Source organism: Lepidochelys olivacea, assembly GCF_965140295.1.
Source record: "Lepidochelys olivacea isolate rLepOli2 genome assembly, chromosome: 6".
Taxonomy (NCBI): Eukaryota; Metazoa; Chordata; order Testudines; family Cheloniidae; genus Lepidochelys; species Lepidochelys olivacea.
The window spans coordinates 121,654,876-121,669,845 of NC_140416.1; the positions used below are offsets into that span (position 1 = coordinate 121,654,876).

At 39.5% G+C, this 14,970-nt stretch overlaps 1 protein-coding gene across 2 annotated transcripts in view; it reads left to right on the forward strand.

Annotated features, from left to right (window-relative positions):
- DDHD1 (DDHD domain containing 1) overlaps window positions 1–8,664 on the forward strand; it is a 121,954-nt gene extending 113,290 nt beyond the window's left edge. For both annotated transcript variants that reach the window (XM_084631389.1, XM_084631390.1), the window contains 3 exons: window positions 2,616–2,868; window positions 4,581–4,775; window positions 7,852–8,664. In XM_084631389.1, the coding sequence (XP_084487515.1) occupies window positions 2,616–2,868; window positions 4,581–4,775; window positions 7,852–8,033 (630 nt within the window). In that variant the 3' untranslated portion in view covers window positions 8,034–8,664. The remainder of the gene's footprint in view (window positions 1–2,615; window positions 2,869–4,580; window positions 4,776–7,851) is intronic.
- The last annotated feature ends 6,306 nt before the right edge of the window (window positions 8,665–14,970 follow it).

A 14,970-nucleotide genomic window follows, 5' to 3' on the forward strand; every position in this document is an offset into this window, starting at 1 on the left:
TTCAACAAAAGAAGATATTACCTCGACCAACTTGTCTCTCTAATATCCTGGAACCGACGTGGCTACAATAACGCTGCATATAATTTCAGCTGGAAATTTTTAATTAGGCGCATGCATGATACAGGCTTTGTTAATGGGCTAATACCTTTTTTATATAAGAACATAAGAATGGCCATGCTGGGTCAAACCAATGGTCCATCTAGCCCGTATCCTGTCTTCCGACAGTGGCCAATGCCAGAGGCTTCAAAAGGAATGAATAGAACAGGGCAATTATCAAGCGATCCGTCCCCGGTCATCCATTCCCAGCATTTGGCAGTCAGAGGCTGAGGGACACCCAGAGCATGGGATTGCGCGCCAGCATCTTGGGTAATAGCCATTGATGGATCTATCCTCCATAAATTTACCTCATTCTTTTTAAATCCCAGATACAGTTTTGGCCTTCACAATATTCCCTGGGAACAAGTGTGTTGTGTGAAGAAGTACTTCCTTTCATTTGTTTTAAACCTGCTGCCTATTAATTTCATTGAGTGACCCCTAGTTCTTGTGTTATGGGAAGGGTTAAACAACACTTCCTTTTTCACTTTCTCCACACCAGTCATGATTTTATAGACTTCAGTCACGTCCCCCCTTAGTCATCTCTTTTTCAAAGCTGAACAGTCCCAGTCTTTTTAATATCTCTTCATCTGGAAGCTGTTCTATACCGTTAATCATTTTTAAAAAGAAAAGGAGTACTTGTGGCACCTTAGAGACTAACCAATTTATTTGAGCATAAGCTTTCGTGAGCTACAGCTCACTTCATCGGATGCATACTGTGGAAAGTGTAGAAGATCTTTTTATACACACAAAGCATGAAAAAATACCTCCCCCCACCCCACTCTCCTGCTGGTAATAGCTTATCTAAAGTGATCACTCTCCTTACAATGTGTATGATAATCACGTTGGGCCATTTCCAGCACAAATCCAGGTTTTCTACATACACACACACACACACACACACTCTCTCTCTCTCTCCTGCTGCTTATGCTCAAATAAATTGGTTAGTCTCTAAGGTGCCACAAGTACTCCTTTTCTTTTTGCGAATACAGACTAACACGGCAGTTACTCTGAAATTAATCTTTTTTTGTTACCCTTCTGTGTATCTTTTCCAGTTTTAATGTGTATTTTTTGAGATGGGGTGACAGAAACTGCATGCAGTATTCAAGGTGTGGGCATACCATGGATTTATATAAAGGCATAATATTTACTGTCTTACTATCCCTTTCCTAGCCGTTCCTAACATTCTGCTAGCTTATCTGACTGCTGCTGCAGCGCGATCCATGTAAGAAGGATTTATTTTAAAGAAAACTGCTGTTTAACTCTTGGTGACGGGGGCCCTAGAGAACTGACGTGCCATCCTGTCATCTGGCCCTAGCCAAATACATATCCCAAAAGTGAGGCCAAGATCTCTGCTCCCTGAAACACAGTTAAGGATATTGGAATTTTCTGAATATAAAAGCCATCACGGGACTGTGACTTACCCATCCAGTCTACTACTTTTATCTCACTATAGGCCCCAATTCAGTAAAGTATGTAAGCTCATGAATGGTCTAATTAAAGTTCAGTTGAACTAATCACACGTTTAAATGGTTTGCTGAATTAGGGCCATAAGTCTTTATTTCTCCCTCTCCACCACAGCCCATCTACTGAAGAGCTGCTCATTGAATACATCTACAGTACACTTTTTTTACCTCGAGTTAATTGAGTGCCAATTAATTCAAAGGCAAGCGTGGCCACTCCCTACACATTTGATCCAGGCTACAACCATTTGTTCTTTACCCTAAAGATTACCTAGATTTTGTTCAGTGGTGAGTTACAGAGCAAGTAAGGAGATGCCAGAAAAGTAAAACTTGCTGTCACCTGTACTGTGCAGAAATGGCTTCTGTTGAAAATAAGTGTAATCAGGCTTCTATCTTACTCCTCACACTTTCAAAGCTCGCTACCTAAATTGTGTCTACAATTGCCACATTTGCATAATAAATCTGTTTGTTCAGCTTGTGCAAGCAAAATTAAATAGCCAGTTTTAATGATTTGCTGTGAAATGCAGAATCCGTTTATCCATATAGAAATGAAAGTATTTTGCTGTGCTGTAATATTAACGGTACTTTTCACTTCTGATTAAACAATATGGTAGTAGCAGTGTTGCAGAGTAATATACAAGGATATATGCATAAGCAGCGAGGAAACGAGTCAGTTTTCCCAGAAAGTGAAAACAAATATGACCACAGTGTATCTTCAACATTAGTCAATTTCTGGCTATTAATTTGCTGTAACAGAGCAAGATTTCTTTTCTTAACAGAGTGACAGGGATTGGGAGCAACGAACTCCTGAGTTCTAATTCTGACTATCCCACTGACTCACTTTATTGCCTTTGGCAAGTTATTTTAGTTTTTATATGTATCTCTTCTGTAAAATGGGGTTGCTGCTGTTTATCCATTCATCCCCAGGGGACTGTGAGGATGAATCATTAGTGTTTGTTCAGTAGTTTGAGGATGAAGAGCGCTATATATTGGTAAGTAAATTTAATCTGCAGTGTATGTCACTGCTCAGGATTTTCTTCTCTTGAATTTATCTTGCAGGCCTATAGACTAGAACCTTTAATTTTGAAACACTACAGCAACATTTCACCTGTCCAGATCCACTGGTACAACACTGCAAACCCTCTACCTTATGAGCACATGAAGCCAAGCTTTCTCAACCCAACAAAAGAACCTACCTCAGTCACCGAGAGTGAAAGTATACCAACCATACCAAGCCCAGCTACTTCACCAGTCATGGTTCGACGCCATTATGGGGAGTCAATAACAAATATAGGCAAAGCAAGTATATTAGGTAACTGCTAATTAAATCTTTTCATATGTACATAACACTTTTCAATTAGGTTTCATGCAATAACATTTTGATTAATTGTTAATAGAGCCCTATTTTCATACAAAGCTTCATTTTTTTCCTTTGTGATATTGAAGGCATAACAATAAATGTGCTGTTGTGGTATCTTTCCTGTACTTCCACACCATATGTGCAGTGCTAATTTAAATCCAAATAAACTTTTATTTAAGGGAATGGGATGTTTATATTAACTACAGCCAATGTTATTTTTTTGCTACTGCTGTCTTATTTGTTGCATGTTTAATTGAAATAACCTCCTGATGGGTTAATAGTCAGTATCTAATAATCAAATGTTATCAGTTAGCAGCATGAAGAATTAAAATGTTTGCATTAAAATCACATTTCACAGTATTGGCAAGTGGCAGCAAGGTCCTTGGTTAGTAATGAGAAATGTTGGTCTTCGTTTAACTTAATATAACATGAATTTCCAGGTGCAAAATTCTAACCTGACATGTTTTTCTGTCCCCTTCATTGTCCTTTAGCATCCTGATCCAGCTTAAGCACTAGCTTACCCTTGAACATATAAACAGTCTCTTTTGCTTTTGATGGGGTTACTCATGTACTTAAAGTTAAGTATGTGCCTAAGAGCATTGCTCAGGGTGGGCCTACACTGTTTGGGTTTTATACTAAAATAACTAGAAAGAAGTTTAAGCAAGGTAGCTTGCTCTTGAGTTTCTTCCCTACTGAGCAAGTAAATCTTTATTTTCTATCTGCTTAAGGAATTAGTCTGATTTATAGAATACTTCTAAGCAAGATCTGACATCTCACTACATAGCTTTTTTTTCTATGTAAGATCTGTATATTTAACGTCATTTTACTATGAAAGTAGCTTTTTAACATAGCCACAAGATGGCAGCAAAGTCAGGAGAAAATCTTAGAGACTAACCAATTTATTTGAGCATAAGCTTTCGTGAGCTCCAGTTCACTTCATCTTCATGCATCCGATGAAGTGAGCTGTAGCTCGCGAAAGCTTATGCTGAAATAAATTGGTTAGTCTCTAAGGTGCCACAAGTACTCCTTTTCTTTTTGCGAATACAGACTAACACGGCTGCTACTCTGAAACCTGTCAGGAGAAAATGTTATCATTCTTAAGGTTATGAATCTGTAAACTATCTTAAACTTTCATGCAGTGATTCTCAAACAATAATCATCCCCTTTCAGTGATGATATAGCACTTCTAAGTCTCTCTAGAAATAGTGCAAGCATAAGAAGTTGATGAAAGGAGTGTCCTCTCATTAAAGATGATAATGTGATTCTTCTTTCACATAGAAGGTACTGTAAATATTGTGAAGTACCCAAACCCAGTGTGTTGCAAAATGAATGAGATCGTAAAAGAATTTGTCTGTAAAACAGGAATTAAAATAGACCTTTTCAGTATTGGATATTTTTGAGGGGGGGGTCCAAAACTGTTCTTGCATATTTTTGTTTCCCTGGCTACAGTTTCTGAATTATAACCTTGATTGTACACTAGATGTGAGTCACATGATAAAAAATGTAGACTTAATTTAAATAAGCTGTTGTTTCCACCCTGGAAAAACATGAGTAGTGTTTTTCTTTCTCTTTCATTCAGCTGTAATTGATGAGTGTTACAGCCACTTTAATTTGTGGTATGATTTAACAGTCATGGTGCCTGTCCTGTTTTGTGCTGAATGCAGGAGCTGCTAGCATTGGGAAGGGTCTTGGAGGGATGTTGTTCTCAAGATTTGGCCGATCTAGTGCACCCACTTCACAAACTTCTGAGACTGGAAAAGACGGAACAGAAGGCGAAGACAAGAAGCCAGTTGCCATTCATTCTACTGTTGGAATGCCGACCTTCCCACACAGCAGCTCTGGCTTCCTTGACCCCACATGTTAGTGTACCTTTACATTTAGCAGCTAGCTGTATCTTCTGGCTTCTCTTTTGGAAATGGAGACTGTTTTTTAAGTTGACTTTGGATGGATTTGTTGTGGGGGGAACGGGGGACATGGAAATGTGTGTGTTATAACAAACATATGCTCCTATTAAATTGTTTCCTGGGTAGCTTTATGGTAAAAATTGGGTTCATTCCCATTCATTAAATATTTTTCAATTATTTCCAGAGGCTTAAATCTTTGATCTGTTCTTTTTTTTTCTTTTGCTCTTTAAATGGTACATATATTTCACAGAACTTTAGCTAGTACAGTAGAACCTCAGAGTTATGAACACATCGGGAACAGAGGTTGTTTGTAACTCTGAAATGTTCGTAACTCTGAACGAAACATTATGGTGGTTCTTTCAAAAGTACAACTGAACATTGACTTAATACAGCTTTGAAACTTTACTATTCAGGATTAAAATCCTGCTTTCCCTTTATTTTTTTAGTAGTTTATGGTTAGCACTGTACTGTATTTGCAAAAAGAAAAGGAGTATTTGTGATACCTTAGAGACTAAAAAACTTATTTGAGCATTTGTTAGTCTCTAAGGTACCTTGAGTTGTAGTTCACAAAAGCTTATGCTCAAATAAATTGGTTAGTTTCTAAGGTGCCACAAGTACTCCTTTTCTTTTTGCGAATACAGACTAACACGGCTGCTACTCTGAAACCTGCACTGTATTTGCTTTCTTGCTTTTTATTTTTTTCTCTGCTGCTGCCTGATTGCGTACTTCTGGTTCCAAATGAGGTGTGTGGTTGACTGGTCAGTCCGTAACTCTGGTGTTCATAACTCTGAGCTTCTACTGTCCATTCTCTGCTACAATGGTCTCTAAAAGATCATTGGAAAAATTCAACATAATTGCCTCAGAGAAATCCAGTTTCATTTATAGTAGAATGCATTTTTTTAAATTCTCCAGTATATGTCTGGCACTAAGACATACTTTTTGGTGATGTACAAAATAAAGAGAGAGACACAGTCCTTGCCCCTAACAGAGCTGGTCCAAATACAGGACAAAAATTTAGCAAAAGCTTTTATGAAAAAGAGAGCACTTTCTATGCCAAAATTCAAAATGTTGATCAAATTAATTTCAAAACTTTCAGTCACTCTATTGTCAAGGCATTTACTGTCAAAAATTTAGTCTAATCTGAACTTTCAACAATTTTTCAGTGACCCCTTATTTCATCTTTTTTGACTTCACACGCTCTCAAAGGTGTTTTCCCTATATTCATATACACAGTACTGCCCAGTCAATCAAGTTCAAAGAGATGACTTTAAATAATCATAGGAAGTCAAAGCTCTATATGTGCAGTCAGATGTTTCACTCTGACAATTTTAATGTTGGCATTAAGATAAAGCTGAAGTTTTGTTTTTCCTTTTCTGAAAAATGTAAGTGTTGTCAACGTGGGCTTTGGATTGGGCTTGTGCATCTTAAATTATCTCTGTAGTAACAGATGAGTCAAGAATATAAGCCGTGCTGCATCTTGTGGTAGCATCCACATGGTACATCAGTTAGCTAGATCAGAGCTAGCTTCAACAGATAATCTGAGTGACTCATTCATCGTACAGGGCATAGGTTTAATTTTAAATTTAGGGAAAATATGGAGGAGTAACAGTGATCGTTGTTAAATCCTATTGGGGGGTTCTTTTCAGGAAACTCAGCAACTCCAGCCTTGCCACCCAAACCCTGTATCTCTCTATTGTGTTCCATAGATGGAGATCCCACAGTTTAGCCCAGCCAGGCTGACTCAATCCATGGCTGAAGTGTTAACTTCAGAAAGGCCTGCTGCATGGATGTGTGTAAATCTTGCTTGTATCCCAAGGTTCTGTAGTGAAATCGCCAAGAGATAAAAGTGTTTTAGCAGTTTGCTTGCAGAGAAACCAGAGTCATCTGAATTACTGTATTTGGAAACCAGTTAGATGTTGGTTGGAAAATATTAAGCCCTATACCTCCCTGAATGTTGTTGATATCTTGATTGTGGAGATTTTGAGTGATGATATAGTTTTTTACCCTTTGTGCCAATGGCTTTGACAAGCAATTCTATTTTTCTCCAGTATGTTTTTTGGCCTTTGTGGCTAACTAGGATTTTAGCTTATCCATTTCATGCGGTTGCTCCTTTAGAGCTAAGAAAATCTCTGCAAATGAGTTGCAACAGTGTGTTAATTGTGGTAGCAACTAAGCCAGTTAAATGTGCAGTAAAGGCTGCTTTGATGTGTGTGGTATAGCTGTTGAAATAAAAGAACAGCTGCCGAAACATTTTGCAAAAATCTGGAAACTTAAAAGGACTGACTTTCTGAATAGGGACTGGGACTAAAGCCATGCATCCGATGAAGTGAGCTGTAGCTCACAAAAGCTTATGCTCAGATAAATTGGTTAGTCTCTAAGGTGCCACAAGTCCTCCTTTTCTTTTTGCGAATACAGACTAACATGGCTGTTAGTCTGAAATTTTCAGAAGTGTCAGTGATTGTCGGGTACCTTTATTTGTTTCGGTGCCTAACTTGAGACATCCTAAAGGAGCCTTATTTTCAAAGGGCGGATGCTCCATACTTTCTGAAAATCTGAGAACCTTCAAGGTGTCTTAAGTTGGGCCCCTAAAAATTAACTTATCAGTGTATCTCTAGTCACTTTTGAAAATCTTGGCCTAAGCCTGTTTTTTAGAAGAAAAGATCAGGACATCTCCCAAGTAATTCCAGCTAGTTACAATGAAGATTAAGGTTGTTAAAAAACTGTTCTTTCCCGACCTTCAGTGTTTTCTGTGTGATCTATCCATCAATATTGTATTATTTGTAGTAATTGCATATATATATATAAAACCATACATGCGTGAGTACACGTGCACACACACACAACATACATACATATATATACTAATTACAAAATGAGAACACTTTAAACCCTCAGCACAGGAATATTGGGTATTTTTTATATACAGGCAAGTAGAAACAAAAACAAATGATAGAAGAATTAGCATGTGTTTTTTCTTTTCAAAGTATGGATCCTAGTAACACTTCCTGTTTCTATTTTGTTTCATTTCTAGTGGAACTGGAGCACAGGATTGATTTTGAGCTCAGGGAAGGTCTTGTGGAGAGCAGATACTGGTCTGCAGTAACATCGCACACTGCATATTGGTCATCTATGGATATTGCTCTCTTTCTTCTAACCTTCATGTATAAACAGGACCAAGAAGATGCTGACAAATCAAATTTAGACCCTGTTTGAATTTTTTTTGTTTTTGTTTTGTTTTATTTTGTGGAGGGTGGGAAATTTTACAACAAATGGCACAAAACTGATGTTTTACTGTTAAAACATAGCGTCTAAGGCATGGAAGTTTCAGGTTTAAGTGCATGTTTGGATTTTTTTTCCTGTTTTTAAAGAGCAAAAATGACTTATATTTAAAAACACTTTCGTTTTAAATATTTACAGACCTAAAATTATTCCAAATTCTCATGATTTTGATTGTATAAACAAGCCAGAAGATGTAGCATCACATAAGCACTGTTGGTGCAATGTGCTTGGGTGACACATGCTAATGACCATAACTGCTGTTTAGTTCATTAAAATATAAAGATTAGTCAACTGAAACTAATTAACTTTCATTAACAAAACATACGTTAGCTGCAAACCTAAAACTGCCATGTTCCTATGTTTTATGTACCAGTAAATAATAAACATTGGTGTCATTTTTCTAAGACTTTATTCAAATCTACAGGTTATTACCCACAGTTCCTTTGAAAGACCATTCTTACTGCTGACTTCAAGGGTGTATTACACATAACTTGTTTAGAAGCTGCTGGAAAAGCATGAGACAAATATTTGAAATACTGTAATTATAATTTATTATTACCTCTGACTAATTGCTTCATTTATTCCAGTGTATAAAACATTACTTTTTTACTGGTTTCTTTTGGCTTAATTTAAGAACCACATTTATTTTCTACAGTGTTAAGACTTTTTCTCAGATATACATATCTTTGTACTATTCAAATGAATATATGGACACTGTGGCACACTTTCAGTATTTTTTTCATTAAAAATAAATCTTTGTGGTTTCACACAAATGACACTAGTTACATTCTTCTCAAAGGTAAGTAACCTCTTTCATAGACCCCTGCCTTTTTGGTCACATGTCTCACAAATGACTGAGGGCTTATTTTGGACTTCTCATTAGACTTAATTTGCAGTAGCCAAGTGTGTTCCATTTACTGCTACTGAAAATATGTGCAATAATGTATTGAGAAGAAAGAGTGCCACTTAAAACGAATTTGGTGAGCTCAGAAGCATTTGCATAATTGATATCAGAAGCAAACAGTGTGATACTTTTTATTAAAAGCCAAACAAAAGAGTTCTGCCCGTGTTTCATTTTATGAAAATCAGACCCCATCATGTGATTTCTGTAAAAGGATTGCAGTTGTAGCTTGATCAAATTCCTAAGGAGCCAGGAGAGGACTGTTACGAAGAAAGGAAATCTTCAAATAAAGAACTAAGTCAATTCTGGGATCATAAAACAGAATTTTAAGGCTCTGGAGCAGAAGGGTCAAATACGCGACCTGTGTGCTGGACCCAGATGATGTGTTCATGTGACCTATGTCATATATTTTTTTAAAAAGCGTTCTTGGTGGTTGCAAACAGATCCAAACCCAGTGTAAACAGATGCAGTAATGTCTTCCTGAGACTGGAGACAGCCTGAAGAGGTAGATATGGTGTATTTTGACTTTAATAAGGCTTTTGATACTGTCTCATATGACCTTCTCATAAACAACCTAGGGAAATACAACCTAGATGGATAATGAAAAGGAGTACTTGTGGCACCTTAGAGACTAACCAATTTATTTGAGCATAAGCTGTCGTGAGCTACAGCTCACTTCATCCGATGAAGTGAGCTGTAGCTCACGAAAGCTTATGCTCAAATAAATTGGTTAGTCTCTAAGGTGCCACAAGTACTCCTTTTCTTTTTGCGAACACAGACTAACACGGCTGTTACTCTGAAACCTGTCATTATAGATGGATAATACAACCCACCACTATAGGTGGGTGCATAGCTGGTTGGAAAACCATTCCCAGAGAGTAGTCATCAGTGGTTCACAGTCCAGCTGGAAGGACATACCGAGTGGGGTCCTGCAGGGATTAGTTGTGGGTCCGGTTCTATTCAATATCTTCATCAGTGATTTAGATAATGGCATGGAGAGGTTGCAAGTACATTGGAGGATAGGATTAAAATTTAAAATCTAGACAAACTGGAGAAATGGCCTGAAGTAAATAGGATGAAATTCTATAAGGGTAACTGCAAAATACTCCACTTAGGAAGGAACAGTCAGTTGCACACATACAAAATGGGAAATGACTGCCTAGGAAGGAGTACTGCAGAAAGGGATCTGGGGGCCATAGTAGATCATAAGCTAAATATGAGTCAACCGTATAACACTATTGCCCAAAAAAAAAAAAAAAGTAAATACTATTCTGGGATGTATTAGCAGGATTATTGTAAGTAAGACACGAGAAGTAATTCTTCCGCTCTACTGTGCACTGATTAGGTCTCAGCTGGAGTATTGTGTCCAGTTCTGGGTGCCACAAATATGAGTCAACAGTCTAACACTGTTGCAAAAGAAGCAGACATCATTCTGGGATGTATTAGCAGGAGTGTTGTAAGCAAGACACGAGAAGTAGTTGTTCTGCTCTACTCCACACTGATTAGGCCTCAGCTGCAGTAGTGTGTCCAGTTCTGGGCGCCACATTTCAGGAAAGATGTGGACAAATTGCAGAAAGTCCAGAGAAGAACAAAAATGATTAAAGGTCTAGAAAACATGACCTATGAGGGATGATTGGAAAAGTTGGGTTTGTTTAGTGCAGAGAAAAGACTAAGAGCAGGCATGATAACAGTTTTCAAGTACATAAAAGATTGTTACAAGGAGGGGGATGAAAAATTGTTCTCCTTAACCTCTGAGGATATGACAAGAAGCAATGGGCTTAAACTGCAGCAAGGGTAGTTTAGGTTGGACATTAGGAAAAACTTCCTAACTGTCAGGATGGTTAAGCACTGGAATATACTGCCTAGGGAGGTTGTGGAATCTCCATCATTGGAGATTTTTAATAGCAGGTTGGACAAACACCTGCCAGGGATGGTCTAGATAATACTTAGTCCTGCCATGAGCAGGGGACTGGACTAGATGACCTCTCAAGGTCCCTTCTAGTCCTATGATCCTATGAAATGACGTCTGTGAGATATGCACCCCTTGGGGTGTTAAATCTGAAGACCACTTTAGTGTAAGCGGTAGCTATTTCATTGCTTATATTATTGGTGGAATTTGGAAAGGAAGCCCACAGATTGAGACTAAGAATTTGGTAATAGCTAGAGAAAAGAAAGGAGAAGAGACACAAAGACAGAAAAGATGGTGAAAATGGAGGTTGGGGAGGGAAGAGATCAGGCAGAAATAGAAGAGTTCTAAAGCTGGCATATTCTCCCATTGATATACCTACAAAGGGCTATGCTCTAATTTTGAATTTTGTGAAAACCTTCCATTTATCTCAGTGGATTAAGGATGTTTTATAATCCTAAATTTTTACCCTGGCCCATGGACCATAATTAAAAATGGAATTATGCCCTCCAAGGCATTTGTCCCTGGCACCATTGTCTGGAAGAACATGTCTTCGAGTAGTGTCCTTATGGGTGCTCCGTGTCCAGATGTGTCCACGTGGCTTTGGTCAGATATTTGGTAGCAGTGCCTGTTCAGCCCATGCAGGCACTCCCGACATCCTCATGCCCCACGCCGAGGATACACAGAGCTGTACAGGCAAACCGCCCCCAGTTCCACCTCAGCTGCTTTGGCCTGAGAGAGAGTGCCTTGCATACCTACTTCTAACTTAATCTTTAGCTTAGTCTTAGGTTTCTCGAGTATTAGTTCTGTGTAGTTACTTAGTATTTTCTCTTTTATGTATAGTATTATAGTTCCTTTACTTCATTCAATGGGATTTTTTCCTCTGTTAAGCTTTTCTCTTCCTCCTTTCCCCCTCTGTCTGGGGTTCTCCTTGGGGCTCATTGCTGGGGTATGCCAGGATCGCTGAGATTCAAGTGCTGTCTCATCTGCTGGGAACCTGTGCACACCCCTGTACAGTCGTCAGAGATTTTTGTCTTAGCGGTATCCGTAGGGTTGACTGTGGTGCCCTCTGGAGTGGTTTGCTCATGCGTCAGTATAAAGTCCTTCTTACTGCCCATAGCAGTTGGTCGGAGCACATTTTTCCATTGCCTAGCAAGTGGTTAGCGGTTCTCTCCTTTCGTTGAGCTTTTAGTGTCTTGTAAATAGTTTGTTGACTGTAGTTAGTAAGTTATTGTCCTGGTAGGGACTTTGCCCCAGGCAGGGCATGCCCCCGTCTCCAGGTTTTAAGCCCGGTTCTGACTGTAACAGGCCTGTCCCTGTTAGTGACCCCCATAGCAGCTGCCTGAAGTGCTTGGGGGAGTCACATGTGAAGGACAAGTGTCACATCTGTAAGAACTTTCATCCCAGAACGCAGAAGGAGCACAACATCCGTTTGAGGGCCCTCCTCATGGAGGCTGCTCTCTGCCCGGCCTTGGAGCTGTCCTGGCTGGACTCTGCTCTGAGTACTTCAGCCTCAATGCATAGTGCACTCCCGGCATCGGGCTCCACCCGGCACCGCTTTCCTTCCTCAGTGTCCAGGAAGACCTCAGAGAAGTGTGACTCCCCGGCACCAAGGTAGAAAGGCCAAGAGGTTTCAGCTAAAGGATCCAGTTTGGGCCACCCACCCACCCTGGAGCTACATGGGGGTACCTCCGTGATGGGGTCCTCTGGCCCCTTAAGGGATCCACCACTGACTCTCGGGAGTAGTAGGGGACCCAGAATCATGGCGGGTCCCCAGACCCTCCTGGTGCCCAGAGAGCAAATGGACTCAGCACCACACAAAATGCTGGACCCGATAAAGGCTCCCTACAAGGGCAAGCCTGCCTTAAAAACCCCCCAGAGGGCAAGCGAACACCACCAGTCCCTGGAGCTGAGGCAGCAGTCTCTGTCTCCTTGCCCCAGGTCTCCGCAACAGCCCAGGTCACTGGTTTGTCTTAGGTCACTGGCACTGGGGCACCTAATATACCGACGCATGAGTGCAGCTCTCCAGAGGCCGCCACAGCCGATGCTATTCATGCCGCTAAGGCAAAAATCTCCAATGACTAGGCTGACCAGAGAGCAAGTGTGAAAAATCGGGATGGGGGAGGGGGTAATAGGAGCCTACATAAGAAAAAGCTCCAAATATCGTGACTGTCCCTATAAAATCGGGACATCTGGTCATCCTAGATGACTCTGCACGTGGGCGTGCACACACATCTAGAATGGAATGGACATGAGCAACACATCTGGAAGAGCAACAGTTACAAAGGTAGGTAACCGTTTTTTTAAAATATCTGTAACGGTGAAATTCAAGATGTTTAAAAATGCTGTGGCCATGAAATTTGCCTGAATGGACTGTCAATTTGGTAGGGCCCTAATCATGTGATCTGAAGGTATAGTTGGAATGTCAGATCATCCAACTGCCAGTGTTTCTTCCACTAGAGAGGAGTTTGGCTTTGCAAGGTGCATCTTCTGGTAGTTTTCTTCAGAAATCATTAGAGATGGAGACCACCCGTTGGGTTGTCATGTCTACCTCCCTACCAATCTGTGACTGTTTCCAGTAGTCTGTCCTTGAGTGCTCTGTCAGTTTTAAATTACTCTGGCCACAGGACTTTCACTGCTGTCCTTGCTGTTAAGTCATTTTTCCTAGTATTCAGCTTCATAAGAACATAAATATTCTTTTACTCAATTCCATCCCTTTCTCCGAGTTCTACCACCTTGGGCCACATTAAGGAATTCCTCTTCTTTTGTTACTTTCGGCTTTTATCGCCTATATGTCTAACCGCAAAATCCCTTTATTTTATTTCACTTTCCTAACTGTTACTTGCAAAACCATCCAGTTAGTTTAGTCCTTTTTCTGGTTCCATTAATGAAGAGGGTAAACATAACTGGGCCTCGCTCTCACATTTTCGTTACTCTCCTGATCTGCATCTCTTCCTCACTTGCGATTTATTGTTGTCCATTTGTTTCTTCAGCCAGTCGTCAGTCGGTGTGACTGCCCAAATCCAAGTCCGTTTGAATTTATTTGCAATGGAGTAAGTGCATTGTAATTCTTACTTAATGCAAGTAAGAATTCATGAGACACCATATGAAATCTTTTACTAAAGTCAGGTACAAGAACGTATTTCTTGAATGTCTTTTTTTCTACTGACTTTGTAACTATCAAACAAGCAGCCAAGTTTCTCTCAAAATTTGTTCTTTGTTTATTTCTCATGGGTCCATTAATTGCTAGATACTTTTTTTTTTTTAACCTCCCCTCTGCATTGCTTTATTTAACTAGGATTGACCTTAATTTATCTGATGGTAATTTGCAAAATTATCTTCCCATTCTCTCCTTCTGTTGCTGGATTTCCATGATTTTTCAAAAACTGACACTAATTCAGTAAGCTCGCTACATATTTGCCTTAAGACCCCAGGGAGCTGTATCTAGACCTTCTGAATTATTTTTTCCAATTTTTCCAGGTATTACCCTATCAACTGTACTCTTCATCAACAACTATACTGAGCAGATTTTCTTTCCTTCCTATACCTGTCTTTTCTCTTTGTTGTGAAAAGTTTTTTAAGCAATTCACAATCTCATCCATGTTAGAATCTTTGTGTTCCAGCTTATTGAATGGACCTACTTTCTCTTTTCTTTTTTTCCCCACCCCACCCTTTTCTTGATGAGTTTGTAAAAAGCCCTTCTTTTTCCTCAACACTAGACCTTTATTTTTAGTTTCTCTCTCCCTCTTCAGTGTATATTCTCCAGTACAAGTTCTCTCTGACCTGTGATTCTTAAATTAATTTCTCCTAGTGCCTTTGGCTGCTTCTTGTGCCTTGATTTGTCCACTGGAATTGTAGCTTGCATTATGGTAGTGTCTTTTGAGGATGTCCTGTGTCTTCAAAATTCATGGACTCAAATACTGCATGGCCACATATGTGCCAGATTTCTTATTTCCTAACATTGATTTTGTTGAAATCAAATAGCCTTGTATTGTTGTATCCTATTAAACTTATTCCTTGAAGCCCTGATTCAGCAAAGCACTTACGGATGTGCTTAACTTTAA